We start from the raw sequence: 20,482 nt of genomic DNA, 5'->3' as shown, positions 1-20,482 counted from the left end.
GCCATGCACCCTGCAGAGACCTTCAGAGAAATCAATGTCTGGAACACCTATGGTCTCAGAGTCCATCGAGTGGATGAGCACTGTGCATGGCATGTGCTTCGTGAAATTCTAAAAGTTCAGCTGAAACAAGATCTGATTTAGTTAGCTTATGTATCAGCTTGGACAGTGTGTCTCTAAGATTCAGAGCAAAGATACTAGCTATGGAGATTATTACACATAGCTGTATCCTAAACTTCTGTGTAGGATGGTCATATATTTGCAAAATGGGCCTAAGAGTTGTGGTTACCAAATGAAGTAAGAATTTTAAAGCAGATGCATACAAAGGAGCCTGTCTTAGTTAGGGTATTACTGCTGTGAACAGACACCATGACCAAGGCAAGTCTTATAAAAAACATTTACTTGGGGATTACAGGTTCAGAGGTTCAGTCCATTATCAAGGTGGGAGCATGGCATTATCCAGGCAGGCATGATGCAGGAGGAGCTGAGAGTTCTACGTCTTCATCCAAAGATGGCTAGTGGAAGACTGACTTCCAGGCAACTAGGGTGAGGATCTTAAGCCCACACCCACAGTGACACACCTACTCCAACCAGGTCACATCTATTCCAACGAGGCCACACCTCCAAATGGTGCCACTCCCTGGCCCAAAAATATACAAACCATCACAAAGTCCCTTTCACTTTTCATATTCAAAACTACCCAGTTAAAATTTTTAAATGTACTGGAACACAGTTTCCTTTTACGGAATAAAAAGTTACAAAAGTTAAAATACAGAGATAGATGGAGAGAGTGGGAGATAGGAGGGTGGGAGGTGTACTTTCTTGGCTTGGGTGTATGGCAGTGCCACTAGCTGGTTCTGGTTGCCAGATGCTTTGAGAGAAGGGCAAATGCTGTCTCTGACCTAGAACTTCTGATTTGCCTTGTTGCTGCACAGTATTTGAGATGTTTGGACTTTTAGGTCAGTTTGTAGGATTTAGAAGCAAAGCCCTGCCTACCTTACCCCTCAGTGGCAATTTGCTCTGACTTCCTGTTGTTTTCTGTTTGGTATTTCACCGGTTTCTGCTCTTTCTTTATTTCCTCTTCTAATTACTAATATTTGATTTACTAGGTTTTTTGAGCTCCTTGGAATGAAAAGTTCTGTTAACTAGTTTTGAACATTTTTCTAGGCATTAAAAAAAAACTAGGAATTTTATGCTTTTATTGTTTGCTTTAAATGTTTTCTAAATTCCTTGTGGTATCTTTGACAAGTGATTGTTTGGAATTTTATTTTTCCAAATATCTAGAAATTTGCTGCTTGAGTTTTTGTTTCCATTATAAGATGTAGCTTAGTGGTAGAGCTTTTGCTTATTTAGCATTTATGAGGTTCTGTGTTTAATCCCTAACACCACCGCCACCACCACCACCACCACTACTGTTTCCACCAGCAATAATACCAAGTATATAGATTTCTGAAATGTACTGATACTTATTTTATTCCATCTTGCTAAGTGGTTCATGTGTATTCTGCATTTGTTTGCCTCAAAGTTCTGTAGAATTAGCTCAGTAGATGTCTGTCTTAGTCAGGGTTTCTATTCCTGCACAAACATCATGACCAAGAAGCAAGTTGGGGAGGAAAGGGTTTATTCGGCTTACACTTCCATACTGCTGTTCATCACCAAGGAAGTCAGGACTGGAACTCAGGCAGGTCAGGAAGCAGGAGCTGATGCAGAGGCCATGGAGGGATGTTCTTTACTGGCTTGCTTCACCTGGCTTGCTCAGTCTGCTCTCTTATAGAACCAAGACTACCAACCCAGAGATGGCCCCACCCACAAGGGGCCTTTCCCCCTTGATCACTAATTGAGAAAATGCCTTACAGCTGGATCTCATGGAGGCATTTCCTCAACTGAAGCTCCTTTCTCTGTGATAACTCCAGCTGTGTCAAGTTGACACAGAACTAGCCAGCACAGTGTCAGTTGAGTAGAATTAGCTAATAGCCCTGTGACTATACTTCTGTGACCTGTCTTCTTGCCCTGTGAATTATATAGTGATAGACTCTTCAGCCATGATGATTGATAATTCTTTTGCTGTTTGAATTTCATTTTCCTGATGGATTTGGGAACTCTGTATTTAAGTATACACATAACTAAGAAGGGCATGTAACATTATTGAATTTTAAGATTATAAAATTTCTATGCAGTTAACTTGTCAGTGTCTTTAAATTTAAAATATGCCTTACCAACAGCATTTAGTTGAATTTAGTTCCAAATTTAATGTTTAAAAGTACCTTAATTGTATATGAGGTTGAGCTTACCATTTTATCATATTTTAATTTACCCTTTACTTTTGTTTCTTATATTGCATTTTTTCCTCTTATTTCTCTTACATTGTATCTTTTGGGTCAATGAGCATTTTTTTAGTAACTTATTTTCTCTCTTTAGTATTTTCTAATTTTTTATTTTATATTATCTAATTTTAGTATTTTATATTTTTTGCTAACTATACATCTCATGGATTTTTTTTCCAGTTTTGTGCGGCCAATAGGATTCATTTTTAACTTACTGAAGTCTATGTACAGAGTACATTGAATAACTTCACATTTTACATTTAACCCTTTTTGTTTCCTGCTTCTTTTCTTGAAATAACTCATTTGTCCTCCTCATTTCACACTTGAATTCTTATTCAGCTTCTTCCACATTTCTGCCATCACCCCACTTCTTTTCCCAACATCCCTCTTGTAGCTTTTGTTTACATAGTTTACAAATATCTACAATGTTATTTCTTACTTTAAACATTTTCTTTAAGGAAATTATGGACAAATGTTATTTCTTCCTTCCGAGATATCTGATAGGTCTGATATTATTTTTGTTCATTTTAAGACGACTGCTCTAAAAGTCTTCTTATAGTATATAATTGCTTGAGATGAATTTTGTCAGCTTTTATCTATGTTGAAAGTGCTTACACACTATCCTTGTTTCTGAAGGATGTTGTAACTGTGGATGGGATGCAAAGTTGATATCATAGTTTTACTCTTAGCCTTAAAAATGCTGTACTATTTTCTGGCCCAACTGTTGATGTTAGTGTTGTTTTCCCTTAAAGATAGTGTGGCACTTTGAGGCTCCTTTAAAGTGTTTATGCTTCTCTTTGCTTTAGGAGTTTGGCTATGAAGTGTCTAGTACAATATTCTTTTTAATTTATTCTTGTGGATAATCTCAACATTTTGGGTTATTATTATTAAATTGGGAATTTTAACTATTCAAATATTTCTGTCTCATTTTCACATGTGTCTTCTGGGCTCTTGTTAACTTATTATAGTATTTGATATTAACCCACAAATACCTGATGTAGTATTCATTTTTCTTCAGCATTGCATCCCTTTGTTCCTTAAATTGGTAATTTTTAGTGGCCTGTCAAGATCATGTGGCTTTTTTCCCCACTATTTCCAGTTGCTGTTAAGTCTTATTCATTGATTTTCATTTTCATTTTAATTCTTGAACATTTCAGTACTACAGTTATCCAGTGGCCTAGTTTGACCTTCCCTAATTCTCCCTCCCCCTCCCCCTCTCCCCTCTCCCCTCTCCCCTCTCCCCTCTCCCCTCTCCCTCTCCTCCCTCTCCCTCTCCCTCTCCCTCTCCCTCTCCCTCTCCCTCTCCCTCTCCCTCTCCCTCTCCCTCTCCCTCTCCCTCTCCCTCTCCCTCTCCCTCTCCCTCTCCCTCTCCCTCTCCCTCTCCCTCTCCCTCTCCCTCTCCCTCTCCCTCTCCCTCTCCCTCTCCCTCTCCCTCTCCCTCTCCCTCTCCCTCTCCCTCTCCCTCTCCCTCTCCCTCTCCCTCTCCCTCTCCCTCTCCCTCTCCCTCTCCCTCTGTGTGTGTGTGTTAGATGAAGCAGATGTGTACATATGGGCATGTACAGAGGCCAGAGGAAGATGCTGTGTGTCCCCTGTTGCTTCCTACCTTGTTCCTTTCAGACAAGGTCCTTCATTGACCTGATGCCCACAGTTTTTGCTAGGCTCAGCCTGTCTTCTCTTCCTAGTGCTGGGGTTACAGGAATGTGAGTGACAGCCACCTATTTTACTTGGGTACTGGAGATTTAAACCCAGGTCTTCATGTTTTTGTAGCAAGTATTCTTACCCATTGACCATTTCCCTGTCCTCTGGTCCCTTTTATATAGTTTCAGTTTTTCTGGTAAAATTCTGTCTGTTCACATAGAATTATGTTTTACTTTTTAAAGCCCCTTTCCTTTATGTTTTGGGACATATTTACAGTAGCTGCATTAAAAGTTAAGTGTAGCAACTGACTTTTGATTTCTTATGAGTAATATTTTCTTGTGTAATTGAATGACCAGTGATTTTCTAATTACATTTGGACAATACTGAAGAAATAGTGTAGAGGGTTTGTTTGTTTGTTTGTTTGTCTTTTGTTTTGTTTTTTCCCTCTTGGAGTGTTGGTATTTTAAAGGAAGCTTAATTTCTGATCACCTGGTTATAGGCTTGGTTTTATCCTTGGACGATTCTCAGGTCTTGCTACCTGCTCAAGACTCATTTTCAAATTATTTTTCTTTTGTGGATTTCCATAGGGCTTATACAGTCGACCTTACTTGAGAATGTGACTTCTGTTCCCCAGTGTTTCAAATTGATGCCAGAGGTATTACCGGGTTCTTGCTGGGCCTCGGTTGTACTGTTGGCACTTCCCTACATTGCTTGACCTCTGGTACTTCTGTTTCCTTTCAGGGATATTGTTCCCTCTCTATTATGGGCCTGTGCTGCTGTGTGCTGCATTTGACAAAGGACTCTCAGGAAGTTCTGCACAAGCCTATGTGGCCCCTTGCACTTGGCTCCTTTTCTCTCTTGCTACAGTCTTTGTATGCCCGTCCTGTTCTCTTTGGACTCCAGCTTGCCATTCTGCTATTAGAAAATGGTCCCAAGGCCGAGAAGTAGAGTTATTTGGGGCTCAGTACTATGTAGAATAAAGGTCACAGTTTTGTCATTTAGATAGAGAAAGAATTCACCAAGAAAGGAAAATGCAGAAGTAGACCTTATTAGCTATACTGTGGTAGACTGCAGTGGACAAGACAGCAAAGAGAAACTGTCTAGAGGCACTTCAAGGGACTGCTTTTTACGGAAGTGAGGTTTCTGGTGGGCAGTCAAGCAGTGGTTCAACGGCAGTGTTCTGAAACACCTGCAGTAGGGGCTTATAGTAGTTATCAACAGTCTGGCCTGGAGGCAGTGATGGTCTTGCCCTGAGTCAGAAATGGATCAATATAATTACCTGTCCTAAATTTATATCCATATCCACTTCTTTTTTCTTTTAGAGGTCACATTCTTGATTTGTCTGTTGTCTAATATGTGAAAATACTTGTATCATTTGTGCAGATGATTAGGTATAATCTTGTACTAAATTAACTAAACTAAAACTGCATAATACCGCCCGGCGTGGTGGCACACACCTTTAATCCCAGCACTCGGGAGGCAGAGGCAGGCAGATTTCTGAGTTCGAGGCCAGCCTGGTCTACAAAGTGAGTTCCAGGACAACCAGGGCTATACAGAGAAACCCTGTCTCAAAAAACCCTCAAAAAACTAAAACAAAACTGCATAATACCATCAAGGTTTGTCTGATTTGCACAGCAATTTTAATGTGTTGAAATGAACTTTAACAAGAGTAGTTACATATACATATATATATATACACGTGTATATATATGTATGTACATATATATAGATATCCCTCCAACTCTTCCTCATTTTTTTTCCTTCTTTCTAAACGATCTTGCTGTGTTTCCTATGCTAACTTTCTATCCCTGGGGGATCTTCCTACCTCAGCCTTAGAAATAGCAAGACCAAGAAGTGTATGCCAGCCGCTGCCACTCAGCTTGGAAAAGTCAATCCTGGTTCCCCCATGGCAGAATAATTTCTCCATGATCTTCTTGCTTTATGTCTGCAGCCATATACTTTCTTTTCCATGAAAGAAGCACATTGGGTTAAAAGAACATTAATGGAGTTTCCAACTGGAGATAGTCTAGAATACATTATGTAAATGCTTTTCTGTTTACGGCATTTGGTTTTATATCAGTAGATCATGTGGGAGTGGTCTCAGAAGCAAAACAATGGCTATTTATTATTATAGCTTCATTTAAATATAGTGAGCCTTGTATCTTCCAGGAAAATTTGTTATAATTAGGTATTATGCTTTTGGGGGGACTTTATCATGTTAATTTAAAATACATACGATTTCATTATCCCAGAACATGAGATAGCCTTTTAAAGGGATTGTACTTACGGAAAGTTTGCTTCTTTTAACGCAAGTCTCTTGCTATGTTATTTATCATGGTTTGCACCTTTGTTAATCATTCTCTTGCGAGCAACACTCCTCTCTCCTCAAACACTTCCTTGGCCTCTTATTATATCCTCCTGCTTCTGAAGCTCAGGAGTCACGATTTGTTTCTTATTTGTTTTAATTTTTGTCTATTTTTCTATTTTAATTGTGGTAAAATACACATTTTTTTTTCCTCTTAAGGCCTGGGCTGGTAAGCATAGGGCTATGTGAATACTTCATCTGTACCCTGTTCGTGAGTCAGAGCTCTCTGATCCTCTTTTGGGACCTGTCTTTTATTATTCTCCTCAGATATCTTTGCCTTTTCCATTCTTGCATGTTGTGCTGGGCGTCTAGACTTGTATCTCCTTTCACAGAGTTTACTGAGGTTGTCTGTGAGTCTCCACTGGGATGTGATGTTTCTCAGTCTTCACTTCCAGCCCTCCAGGCTCAGTCATGATCATCTTCCTGGGTTCTTGTCTCCCTTGAGTCCTCTGAGATGCTGTCCCTGTGTTTCCCTCAGCACTTCCTCCACCTCCTCATTTTATTTTCCTTATTTTTCCTTTCCCGTACCAAATCATGTTTAAGTTGCTGCTTCCACCTTAAACACACACTAACAAAAACAAAGGATTTCACTTTCCTACCTACACCATATATATTTTTAAACATTATGCCTGTGCTTTTCTTCAATAAACAGCCTGTACCTTGCTCATTGTTTTCTTGGGAAATTGGAATATGGCTTGCATTCCCATCTTCCCACCAAGAGCCCATCTTGCCAAAGTTCCTAAATTTTTAGTTGCCAAATACAGGGACTGGGGAGCGGGGGGAGATTTCTAGCCCTAGTTTTACCTGGTCTTTTACATACATATACTGTCAGTCCTATTCCATATAAAACCATGTGAAAACCATTGGTTTCGGCATGCTCTTCTCCGGATTTGCTCATCTGTTCTATCTTACTTTCCTGGGCTGTCCATCTTCCTCTACCCCCACTTAGAAACTGATACTCTCTGACTTGCTTCCCTTTCGGTGGTTTCAGCTACTGTATGACTTAAATTATGATTTAGTATTTTAATCATCTGTCTGCATTGTTCTTTTAAGCCCAAGACTTGCTACCATAGTCCTAATGCAATCTTATAAAATCATGGTGTCTACATTTTTGGTAGGAGACTTGAGACTAAAAGAATAAGTCTATAAGAGCCAAGATTCAAACATTCATCTGAAAATGAAACTGTAACCTCTATTTTATGCTGCTAGTTAAACATTTTTAAGCAGCTATCTGGCAAACATTAAATATATCATGGTCCATGTGCTGTGCTTACTGCTTTCTTTCATAGGGTGGGGCAGAGAGGGTCAGAAAGAAATGAAGAAAACTGCAGAAAGACAAACTTGAAAACCCGTATTCTTAATCTCGGGGTCTGATTTCCCTTCCTTTCATTTTCCTGGCCAACATGAATTTGTAGGACTTGATAGTTGCGAATTAAATCATGCCTTTACTGTTTATATATGTGCTCGTAAAACTTCACTTTCTTTTTGGTTTCTTTTATTTTTTGAAAGGGGAGGGAATTGATATAGGAATTTGGTGTTTTTTTAAAAGAAGGAATAAGCCCAATACCAGTATAGAGTAACCTTATAATCATGCTAAAATCAAATTGTATTGATGTAAGATTCAAGACATTTCAAAAACAAACAAACCAGGTTTAAAGTGATGTCTTTTGACTGGCCTGTATTAAAAGTAGGTTCCATCAGGTTGGTATTTAGATAAAGATGATTATATAGATCAAAACTGTGTTCTTCTAATATTCAGTAAAATATAGCAGTTTGGTGTGCTTTACTACTGGATGGGTAACGTTTTATGTAAATATGAATTTGATGAGGTTTAATTATAAAAATAAGTTATTTGCATTTTGGCAGAGTGCTGACTGGCCAATTCTTAAATTTGATGAAGACAGGGCAAATAATCAACTGTTGAATATTCCTTGGCTTTAAACAGGTCATGGCTAAACAGTCTTTTTTTTTTTATGTCAACTTGTCCCAAGGTATGGTCATCTGGAAAGAAAGAATCATAATCAAAAAAATGCCTCCATGGGAGTGGGCAGTAGGCAAGTCTGTAGGGTATTTTCTGATTGATGATTGATATGAGAGGGCCCATTGTGGCTAGTGCTACCCTGGGCAGGTGGTTCTAAAATAACTGAACAAGCCCGGAAGATGGAGCCAGTGAGCAGCACTCTTCCATTGTCTCTCCTTTCGGGTTTCTGCTCTGACTTCTCTCAGTGATGGAGTGTGACCTCAGAGTTGTAAGATAAACACCTTCCTTCCCAAGTTCCTTTAAATGTGGTGTTTTATCACAGCAATAGAAACCTTAAGACAGCATTCAGACTCAAAAAGTTCTGATGGATCCTAGTAGATGAGTGGTGATGCCCTAATATTAAGCACTAATATTACCCAATAAGAGACTTTTACTGAATAAGCCATGCTGACTCGAGCTCATGATTGCATCTAGCATAGGGTGAGCAAGATGCTTAAGGGGCATAATTTTATCTCTCATAGGAGTGCAAACACATCAGAAAGGTTAAGAATTTATTAAGGGCTTACAAACAATTTTGAATAATATTTCAGTGTGAGATTGCATGAATGAAATGACCCTTTTGGTGGAATGAGTAAGAAGTGACACCCACGAGCTTCCCTATTTGAACATTCAGTCCCCGTATGGTGGTGCTCTTTGGGTGGTTATGGAACCTTTATGAGATTGAACCTTGCTGGAGAAAGAATATCACTGTGGGATGCTTTGAGTTTATAGCCTCATCCCACTTCCTGCTCCCTTTCTCTTTCTCTTCCTTTTTCTGTAGGCATGTCATACATAATTACCAGCTAAAGGAGACTCAACCCTCTGGATCCCAAGCCAAAAACCCCAACCATTTCTTCAAATTGATTTTGTTCTTGATGTTGATCACAACATTAGAGCAGTAATTAATAAACCCCAAAATATCTATTGAAACCAACCATCACAAGGCAATGGGAACAATATTGGAAGTTTAGAAAATTAAATTCTTAAAAAAAAAAAAAACAAAAAAAAAAAACAAAAAAAACAAAACCAAGATATTGTAACTACTGTTCTCTACACATACCATTGACAGGGAATGGGCAGGTGGCTACTTGCTAAATCCACACCTATAAATGAGTAGAAATTTTATTCAAATAGATCTTTTTATTTTTTAATTTATTAATCATTCTATTTGTTTACATTTCAAATATTACCCCCTTCCACGAACCCCCTACCTTATCTCCCTCCCCTTTGTCTCTAAGAGGGTGCTCTCCTACCCACATACTCACGCCCGTGTCACCCCTCTAGCATCCCCCTTCTTTAGGGCATCAAGCCTCAACAAAACCAAATGCCTCCCTTCCCACTGATGGCAGATAAGATAGTCCTCTGGTACATATATAGCTAGAGCCATGGACCCGCCCATGTATACTCTTTGGTTGATGGTTTAGTGTCTGGGAGCTCTGAGGGGTTCTGTTAATTGATACTGTTGTTCTTCCTGGAGTTGCAATCCCCTTCAGGTCCTTCTGCCCTTCCCCTAACTCTTCCATTGGTGTCCCGGGGCTCAGTCCAATGCTTAGCTGTCAGTATCTGCATCTGTCTTAGTCAGATGCTAGCAGAGGCTCTCAGAGGATGGCCATACCAGACTCTTGTCTGCAAGCACAACTTGGCATCAGCAATAGTGTCAGTGTTTGCTGTCTGCAGATGAGATGGAACCCATGGTAGAGTGGTCTCTGGTTGGTTTTTCCTTCAGTCTCTGCTTCATTTTTGTCTCTGCCTTTCCTTTAGACAGAACCAAATGCCTCCCGTTAGACAGGGACAATTCTGGATTAAAAATTTTGAGATGGGTGGGTGGCCCCATCCCTCCACTGAGGGTCGTGCCTATCTACTGGAGGTCATCTCTTCAGGTTCTGTCTCCCTGCTGTTGGGTATTTTGGTTTATGTCATCCCCTTTGGGTCATGGAAGCCTCTCTCATCCCTGGAGGCTGGGACTTTTTCTAGTGGCTCCCCAAGTTCACCATCCTCCCCCCCCCCCACACACACACACCCGCTACTTATTTCTACTAGTTCTCCTGGCTCTCTGGACTTCTATCTCTTCTATCTCTTCTCTGGTCCTGCTCCCCTCCCCCTTTTTTCTCTCCCCTTCCCTTCTCCCATCCATAGTTGAGTAATAATACTCCATTTGTAGTAGTACTCCATTTTCAAAATGTGTATAAATGTACCACATTTTCTGTATCCATTCGTCTGTTGAGGGACATCTGGGTTCTTTCGAGCTTCTGGCTATTATAAATATGGCTGCTATAAACACAGTGGAGCATGTGTCCTTGTTATATGTTATATGTTATATGAGCATCTTTTGGCCCAGGAGTGGTATAGCTGAGTCTTCAGGTAGAACTATTTCCAGTTTTCTGAGGAAACACCAGATTGATTTCCAGAGTGGTTGTATCAGTTTGCAATCCCACCAGCAATGGAGGAGTGTTCCTCTTTCTCCACATCTTCACCAGAATCAGCTAAGTTTTTGATCCTAGTCATTCTGATTGGTGTAAGGTAGAATCTCAGGGTTAGTTTTGATTGGCATTTCCCTGATGACTAAGGAGGTTGAGTATTGAATGTCCTAATTTCTTTAGGTACTTCTCGGTAGCATAATTTTTACCAATTTCATAATGGAGAAGTAGAAAATGGTTGGCCATCTTACTCTAGTTTCTTTTCTCTCTAAATCAGAAGTGCACAAAAGTACGAATGACAGTTAACTCTTAAAAGGAAATGAGTTCTCTTGACAATGTTCTAGTGAGTTTAGTTACACAATAACAGATATGTACTAGACTGAATGAAGGAAGAGGAAATCATGACATCCAGGCAGAGGAACTAAGTAAAAAAAGGCCTGCCGGGGAGAGATTTCACCTGACTTGTTCTTAGGGTAAGACAGTCTGCTATGGTCTGAGCACATCTAGGAATAGTGTGGTTGGTGCCTGTAGGATTCCATCAATCCTTCTGACATGCATGCAGATCACTGGGTAATCTCCTGAAATTCCTGCCTGGAAGGGAAGGAGTCTGCTTTTGTAAGAAGGTGTGACGTAATACGGGTACTGTGGTCTTCATTCTGTACTTTGAGTAGCAGTTGTAAACTTTACTCTAATATGAGTAGTGTGCATTTATTTTGTGAGTTATAAGTTACCACTGTTTATTCTTTATTGAGCACTATGTTTTCCTGTATATTAAGTAATGTCAGTTATGTTCTAATGTCAGTTATAATGAAATAATATTTTTAATTTCATTACCAGATACCAAATTGTTAAAAGCTCTTCCCTTTCATTAAATTAACATGAGTCAGAAGATGCATTACATTAATGAGAAGATTAAAATTTGAATAAATTGTTTTAGATCTGGGTTGAAATGTACAATTAAATACCTGTCTAACTTTAAGATTAAATTAATCCATTTATGTTTGTTTTTTTCATGCCTTAAATTTAATTTTGTTACTTTATAGAACTCTTGTGAAGATTAGAATTAACTGTAAAGTACCTTGTGAGAACAAATTAAAGATGATTTCAATTTGTTAAACTCTTGAAATCCCTTAAAAGCTGTGATTTTTAATGTAAAATATTGACTGTCCTAATTCTGAGTTATTGAGAGATATGTAGTATTATTTTCCCTTTGCTTCTTCCAACCTTTCTTCAGTGATTCTTGACAAGTATGAGGGGGGCGGGTTATAGCTTAGAAAGCCCCCACTACGTCCCTGCCTTAAGATATGCTGACACTCGTGGTGTTTGTTCTCTTTTAAAGATGGAAACTGCTGTTCTTGTGAATGCTACAGGAGGGTGAAAAAGCAGGTGTTTGAACTGTAGTTGACCTGTTTTTTAAGTTTTTTGTCTGTGATACTGTTTCTTGCTTACCAAAACTTCATAAGTTATTTTCTGCTTTTATTTTGCATTGGGCCAGAAACATCCTTCTCTTGTGTGTGTGTGTGTGTGTGTGTGTGTGTGTGTGTGTGTATACACATTTAAAAAAAAAAAAACCAGTGTGATTCCATAGTCGTTTCCTTACCACAGTCCTGCCCGCCATCTTACCCAAGCAATCGCCCGTTCTCTTGAGGAGCTACCTTTTAAGCCTAGAAGCAGGCAGACCAGTTTATGATTTGCCTGAGGGAGAATGGGTCACAGGAAAGAGACCAGCAACCTGGTTTTATAGTATTTGGCCAAGAATTATAGGTGTCCAGACCCAGAAGTAAGACATTGAGTGTCGTCCTTTCCTTTCGGCCCCACTTAGTCCTAGCTGTTTAGGGACAAACTCAGTTAGAGATGGCCAAGTAATATCTTCTAAAGTCAAGCCAGGGACCCAGAAGGTTGGGTAGGACTGTATTAAGGAAAGTACTATGAAATCACAGCTGTCTTAAAAAATTAATATACTTTAATTATTAAAAGAAAACAAATTCAAGTCAAATATATTTTGCATACCAAAATGATCCAGGCCTCAAGCCTTTATACAGCTCAGTAAGCTTCAATAGAGGTACAGTCACCAACCTTTTCCACCATTGGATATATTTTTATGCACTCAGTGACTACCAACAATGAGAAATCAATGATAGACTAGAACTAGAAAAACAATTAGCTTTATACCCTCTTAATAGTTTTTATTTTGTTGTTGTTAGTTTTGGTTCGCGATTGTGATTGTAGTGTGCTTTTTTAAATATATGCTTGGGTTTATAATGAGTAATTCAAGAATACCATAAAACCTTTATTTAATTCAAATAGCATTGAAATGGAAAAAAGTCTTAGTGTTTAAAAAAAATCCTCAAGTGATTAGAAATGCACTAAATTTGGTGTTTTCAAGAAACATTATCTTATGAGCTCTCCCCTACTTCTATCTTATCTTTATTTCTTAATTTTGTAGATCGGCTTCAGCTTCCAAGGAATATGATCGAAAACAGCATGTTTGAAGAAGAGCCAGATGTGGTAGATTTAGCCAAAGAACCTTGTTTACATCCTCTGGAACCCGATGAAGTGGAATATGAGCCCCGAGGTTCGAGGCTTCTGGTGCGAGGTCTTGGTGAGCATGAGATGGACGAGGATGAAGAGGATTATGAGTCCTCTGCGAAGCTGCTGGGCATGTCCTTCATGAACAGAAGCTCAGGCCTGCGGAACAGTGCAGCAGGCTACAGGCAGAGTCCAGATGGGACTTGTTCATTACCCTCTGCCAGGACCTTAGTGATCTGTGTTTTTGTCATTGTGGTTGCGGTCTCTGTAATCATGGTGATTTATCTACTGCCTAGATGTACCTTTACCAAAGAAGGCTGCCACAAAACAAACCAGTCAGCAGAACTCATCCAGCCAGTTGCTACAAACGGGAAAGTGTTCCCATGGGCTCAAATTAGGCTTCCCACTGCCATTATTCCTCTATGCTATGAACTTAGCCTACATCCAAACCTAACCTCAATGACATTCAGGGGATCTGTGACAATTTCACTTCAGGCTCTTCAAGACACACGGGATATCATTCTCCATAGCACAGGACATAATATTTCAAGAGTGACATTTATGTCAGCAGTTTCAAGTCAAGAAAAACAAGTTGAAATTCTGGAATATCCATATCATGAACAAATCGCCGTTGTTGCCCCGGAACCTCTTCTAACAGGACACAATTATACCCTGAAGATAGAGTATTCAGCAAATATATCTAACTCTTATTATGGGTTTTATGGCATCACCTACACAGATAAAAGTAATGAGAAAAAGTATGTAAAACTGAAATGGTTCTTGTTCTGTGCTCTGCTGCATGTAACTTCTACAATGCAAATAGGACCCTTTGTCACACCATAGATATTTTAAATTCAGAGGTTTCAAATTTACGAAGTTATATGTACAGTAGAATGGCAATATGGGAGAATATACTTCTTTTGAGCTTTTCATGCTTTCTGAGATGAATATTGCCATCCTTCCATGAAGCTGTAAGGAGTGAGGAGAATGGGCTAATCTACTTGCAGGCAGGACTTAAGGAGGTACTTAGTGAGTTGGAGAAAGAGAGGATGAAATATGCCTATGTATATCCTTCTTAATGTCCTTAATCTTTACTGGTTCGCTTTTTAAAATGTCAGTTTGAGTGTGGAATCTCTAAAATTGCAAGCAGAACTCTAAGAGAAGCCCCAGAGTTATCTCGTCTAATCTGATTTTTTTTTCCCCGAAATCTTTGGACCTAGTGCTACCTAGTTAGAAAAATTAATACTGTGCAGTAGAATTCAGTTATTTTTAGTGTAGTTGTGTAAATTCTAGGCATGAGCTGGGTTGAGTTATGTTAAAAAAATGTGGGTCCTTGAAACTAAGAAATAGAGAAATTAAAATAGTATCTTAAACTGAAAGTTTAGAATGAACAGAACGTAAGTTCATTTACTTGCCTCTTAAAGTGAAGTACCCACATGATTGTCTATCTTGAGAGTACATACAAGTTTAGATCATTCTTACCTTCAGGATGTCTGAAAATTATTAATCCTAAGCAATGTTGTATGTTTTTTCAATTTTGCTGGAAACTTTTATATTGGCCCCACTATAATTAAATATTTAAATTGATAGAGTAATTAGGGGGATACATTTCTTCTTGCTTGAAAGGCAGCTCTTCTTACCACCAATGCTCTTGTTGCCTGGAAAAATCACAATGTCTGTAAATGCTTTGAAGAGACACTGCTTGTGGTCAGGAAACTTTGCCTCCTTTCCACACTGCTGCCAACATAATCTATGCCTATTTTTATCTTTGCACTTGTTTCTGCTAGAGGTGCTCATGGTCACCTTCGATGTACAAACATTTTACAGTTCTTATTCCTAACATTTTGACAATCTTCATTATCTGGCCTTTGTTTTCTCTCACAGCCCTTATTCTCCTATCATGTTGAACACTCTATTCCTACAACTAAGCATAACAGTAGTCAGTATTTATTGGGAACTGAAATACTAGAAACTGCTCAGAACATCTTATGTTTCTTTAATCTTCTACCTTGTCAAACTAAGAAATGCTAATATATTCATAATAGCCAAGGATGAAAGTGCTTATAAATTACTATTATAAAGTAATAATAGTCTGCCAGGACTGTCAGGGAGCAGAGAGGGAACCCAGACCTTTCCATTGTATTGAACCACTTCCCCAGTTCATACTTCATTTCTTTTGCACATTGTTTTTGCCAGTGCTTAAGATTCTCTTACTCACCTCCCAGCTAATTCCTGTCCTGACTTGAGGATATGCATGCTTAGCAAGTGTTTCTGAGAGCAAACATAGTCACAAGGAAAGAATAGGTATCGAGTTTCACAATAGAGAAGACATTGTAATTGTCTTCAAAATGTAGACTTCTCATAGACTTGTGTGAGATAGTTGTTATATTGCTTGAACAATAACTTAAAAGTTTTCTCGTTTGTTTGTTTTGACTTAGAACATTAGGATCTATAGTCAGGCATGAGGAATGCAGTTGCAGTCCCAGCACTTGGGAGGTAGAGGCAGGAAGATCAAGGAGGTCGAGAGGCGCGTGCGCGTGCGTATGTGTGTGTGTGTGTGTGTGTGTGTGTGTGTGTGTGTGTTTGTACATGGTGAGTATGAGGCCAATTTGGGCTATTTAAGATTCAGTCTCAAACAAAAAGAAGAACATTATGATATAATTTTTGTCTATAAATAGGCCTCTCTAATGTGAGTAGTAGGGATATAATTAGACTTTATCCTATTCTGTTTACTGGGTGAAAATGTTGGCAGTGGATGAATAAAAGGAATGAGCTTTAGAAATCGCATGGTTATCAGATGAAGTTCACTCTGCTTTTACTGGGCCTATGCTTATCAGGAAAGACATAATGACTTTACGTGCGGAGAGAGTTGTAGTTACCTAGTACTAGTAGTAAGCATCGATGTAGAACCACCTAGGTAGCCTAGGTGGTTTTGTTAGTTTATTGTAAAGTTTTCCTGGATTCTGGCAAAACCCTAAGGCTTGGTTCAGGGAGACCTGGCTCAACCATAATATGTAACATATAAGACAGAGATGTAGGTTACAGACTGGACAGAGTCATGGAGCTAATAAATGTAGACCCCAAATTCAAAGCGCTCTTTTCTGCTTATCTTCTAAAAGTGGAGTCTAGCACAGCGGGTGCTGTGTCCACAGTGCCTGTGAATGGCATAGAAGCTGGCATAAGAGAGGCCTCTCGCTCGCCCTGCTACTCTGCTTGTGTAGTCTTCAAGTGGAAATCACTTTCTCCTGAGTGAAAATCTACCATTAGCCCCTGCTGCTTTTTGTGATTTTCACAGGCAGGACCATCTCTAAAAAGGAAAGAGGAAAGCAGAATGCTATTAAAGAACAACTGGTTTTTCTATTTTCATGAAAGTGCATATTGTAGATTTGAGATTCAGTGTTGTGAACCCAGCTGGTTAGTAGCTGCTAATGACAATCCTATGGACTTCTATCAGAAACTCAAGCCTCTCCGTTGGTGAATCCCACTGCACTTAGCAGCTGCTCCAGCTTGTAGACGCGTATTGCCTTCTTTCCTTATGCTGCCGTCTTTCTCAAGTGTACTCTTCAATTCTGTGCTTTATCAAGTGTGCTTGATATTCAAGGACCCATTCAGGCTGGGTACTAGTTTCTTTATAGTGTCTTCACCTGCAGAAGAATTTGTTTCACACCATTTGATCCCACTAATGTGCTTCCACTGTTAGCAATACAATTTGAAGCCTGCAAGAAGACTCTGCCCCCTCTAGGCCTCTGCTCTCCTCGCCCCCCTCAACCCCTTTAGTTAATAGTAGGTGTTTTAGAGGCTGGAATTGTAATGTATTTTTTTCTTCATAGCCCTAGTACTTTGTGGGATGCCCTGTCTAGTACGCACTCTAACTATTGGACCAAATTTGCATTTCTTTTTAGGTACTTTGCAGCAACTCAGTTTGAACCTCTGGCAGCAAGATCTGCTTTTCCTTGTTTTGATGAACCAGCATTTAAGGCCACATTTATCATCAAGATCACAAGGAATGAGCACCATACTGCGTTATCAAATATGCCTAAGGTACTGGGACGTGAAGGTGCAATATTTGGATAGATCTCTTATCTCTGAGAACAGTTGGATTCCTCTTTACTATTGGTAGGGATATTTAGAAACATATGTGTATATATTCTTTCTGAAATAGTTAGATACAAATGGAAAGAAAAGTACTTTGTCAGTCTGAGGAATGCTTGAGAAAGGAAAAGACCCTGCAAGGCTTAGAATGCATGCGTAAGAAGTGTGAAGTGTCTTCCTGCTCTACAGTAGCACAAATACTAACACTATGAAACAGTATAAGCTGAGTAAATGACTTGAGACATAATGAATTTGCTCTTGTAAGCATTGTTGAGACTATGGAATTGTGATCATTCTTAGTGTTTTGGCTAATGAAACTCTGGATTATTGTCATGTGGAAATGGACAAGAACAGGAGCCTTTTTCTTGTTAGTTGCATGGGAGGTAGTAGGGGTAACACCAAGTAGAAGAGTTTTATGCTCAACAGAACTTTATTCTTTTTGTGTCTGCCTGAATGGCTTGTGCAGCCGGTGTGGTACTTCCTAGAACCTGTATGGCTAGAGGTGAGAAGTAGCCACAGGTAGCAGGCAATACCATCTACCATCTACCCCCATAGCCATCAGACAGCATGAGCTTTCATTGTCACAGTCAACTCATCACCTTAATATGTCTCTTAAAGAGGTGGGCACCTACTTCACACTAACCCAAAGCAAAACCTGATTCATGGTTGGGAAATTTTGAGAGTTCCTGGCATTTCTTCACCTTTAGTCAGTGACAGAGTTCTCTAGTGACTTAATGCTTTTGATTCCACTAACTTTTCCTGGGGGTACTCCATGGAGCACTAGATCATGTCAGGGAATGTTTTAGCTACAGTTCCCTCTTGAAGTCAGTGATCCTCAGGTTATGGAGGTAGGGAATGGGGAAGGATTTGAATTTTGCTACAGTTGGAAGACAGAACAATTGCTACAGGGAACAAATATATTGAGAGTCATGTTGAGGTTCTCATTATACTCTGTGTCTTCTTGATCAAGAGAAGAGACTGAAACCATTATCTAGAAATTTGTGTTGAAAGATTAAAATGTCTATTTATTACTTCATGAATTTTTAATTTCTTACCGTATTTGTCATTGATCCTTTAGTTACAGAACTGTCATCTTCCTTTTTTTTTTTTTGGCTATAGAAGTCATCGGTCCCTGCAGAAGAAGGACTTATTCAAGATGAGTTTTCTGAAAGTGTGAAAATGAGCACATACCTGGTTGCTTTCATTGTAGGGGAGATGAGGAACCTGAGTCAGGATGTAAATGGAACTCTGGTATGTCCGTACTCTGATTGTCTGAAAGCTGGTGTATAGTAGGGTGGTGGTAGTTCTTGGTGGTTACCTTATGAATACAAGCTTTTAGATCGGATTCTAACATGTTACACCAGAAATACCACTCTCATTTAACTCATATATACTACTATTCATTTGCTGTCTGAAAGTTAGTAGTTTTCAAGTTTCCTATTTTGTGAAAATTATAGTAAGATAACATATTATACTGACATTTCTAGAACTGTACTGTAGAATATGATGGTCAGTAGCCTGAAGGAAGCCAGGACAGGAACTCAAACAGGGCAGGAAACAGGAGCTGATACAGAGGCCATGGAGGAGTGCTACTTACTGGTTTGCTTCTATGACTTTGCCCAACATGCTTTCTTATAGAACTAACACCACCAGCTCAGGAATAGCACCACTCACCATGGGCTGGGCCCTCCTCCATTAATCACTAATTAAGAAAATGCCTTACAGCTGAATCTTATGGTAGCATTTTCTCAATAGTGGTTTCCTTCTTTCTGTTAACTCTTCATTGTGTCAAAATGACATAAAACTAGCCAGGACATATCCCAAGTGTCTCTCAAGCATCCTGGTACACTTTGCACATTTGATTTCATTTCCTCCTGGTGCATCTCATCAGTCATTAGGAAGAAACTCAACACTTTCTTTATGCAAGGCACTATGCTTTCGGTGATGTGTTCAGTTTTGGAAGGCCAGTGTGTCCCTTAGATCCTACAGGCTCTATTACTGCTTTTCATTGCAGGTGATAAGGTTTGGGCCTGCTTTTGTTGGCTCGTATTTGTTTTTATTACTTAAAGGCACAAACGGGTTCAACCTACCAAGTCATAACTGTAGTTATAAAGTCTCTTAAAGGGTTCTTGGACTAGATGGCAAGAAAGCATTTAGACTATAACTGCCACGGCCTAGTTGCCAGGGGGCTTTCATTTGACTGTTACTAGGATATGATTTGTTTGTTTTTCTTTTCCTCCTTTATTTTTTAAATTGTTTCAACCTACAGCCTTAAACCTGCTAACCACCTCTTGTACCACAGAGCTGCACCCCAAATCCCCATACAGTAGTAATTGATATTCTCTTACCCAACCCAAAATATTGTTTAAGGCATTTCTCCCCTGGTATGCATGGTAGTGAAGACCTGTAACCCCACCTACTTAGGATGCCGAGGCAGAAGGGTCACAGTTTCAAGACATTCCTGAGCTACAAAATGAGTTCAAGACTGAGCCTGGAGAACTTAATGAGACCCTGTGGCCAACTAAAAAGTAAAAAGAGGCCTGGGGAAATAGCTCTGTGGTGGGGTGCTGGCATCATATATGTAGGGCTGTAGTTTAAATCTCTGAGACCACAAACTAGCAAAAGACTTTTTTTTTTCCTGAGACACATTGTTCTCTTTGTTTATTTTCCACTGTTTTATTATTTTTTAGAATAAGGTTGATATAAATATAATGAGCAGATGATAACTATGTATTAAGAAGTTAAAAGCACATGTTCTTTAAGGAAAAGAAAAAAATTAGAAAGGAAAACTTTCAAAACCCTTTCTCCTAATTGTGTGCCAGAATTGAGAGTAATTGTGTCACTTGGTCAAATTTCAGTTTCTTTTATAATCATATCATATTACTTAAACTGTGCACTTATCTTCCAAATAGAGAGAGGATAGGTATTTAAGTAATCTCTGTAATTCTATGATTTGCTTCTGAGTGTGCAGTCTGAAGTGAATGAGCAATGTGAGACCTGAATCATAGTTAGAGTGTCTCATGATACAACTGTTTTTTATTACATGATCCATCAAAGCAAGCCAACAAGTGAAGTTGATATTTATTTATGAGTATATATT

The 20,482-nt window shown here is 39.2% G+C and overlaps 1 protein-coding gene across 1 annotated transcript in view; it reads left to right on the top strand.

Annotated features, from left to right (window-relative positions):
* The window catches only part of Lnpep (leucyl/cystinyl aminopeptidase), a 96,767-nt gene that overhangs the window by 31,910 nt on the left and 44,375 nt on the right, over nt 1-20,482 (top strand). The window contains exons 2-4 of the mRNA NM_172827.3: nt 13,208-14,048; nt 17,193-17,331; nt 18,502-18,633. Coding sequence (NP_766415.1) covers nt 13,208-14,048; nt 17,193-17,331; nt 18,502-18,633 — 1,112 coding nt within the window. The remainder of the gene's footprint in view (nt 1-13,207; nt 14,049-17,192; nt 17,332-18,501; nt 18,634-20,482) is intronic.

The sequence above is a fragment of the Mus musculus genome, chromosome 17 (assembly GCF_000001635.26).
Source record: "Mus musculus strain C57BL/6J chromosome 17, GRCm38.p6 C57BL/6J".
In the NCBI taxonomy this organism is placed as follows: domain Eukaryota; kingdom Metazoa; phylum Chordata; class Mammalia; order Rodentia; family Muridae; genus Mus; species Mus musculus.
The sequence above is the reverse complement of the archived record's forward strand: the minus strand, read 5'-3'. Positions and strand labels throughout refer to the sequence as shown.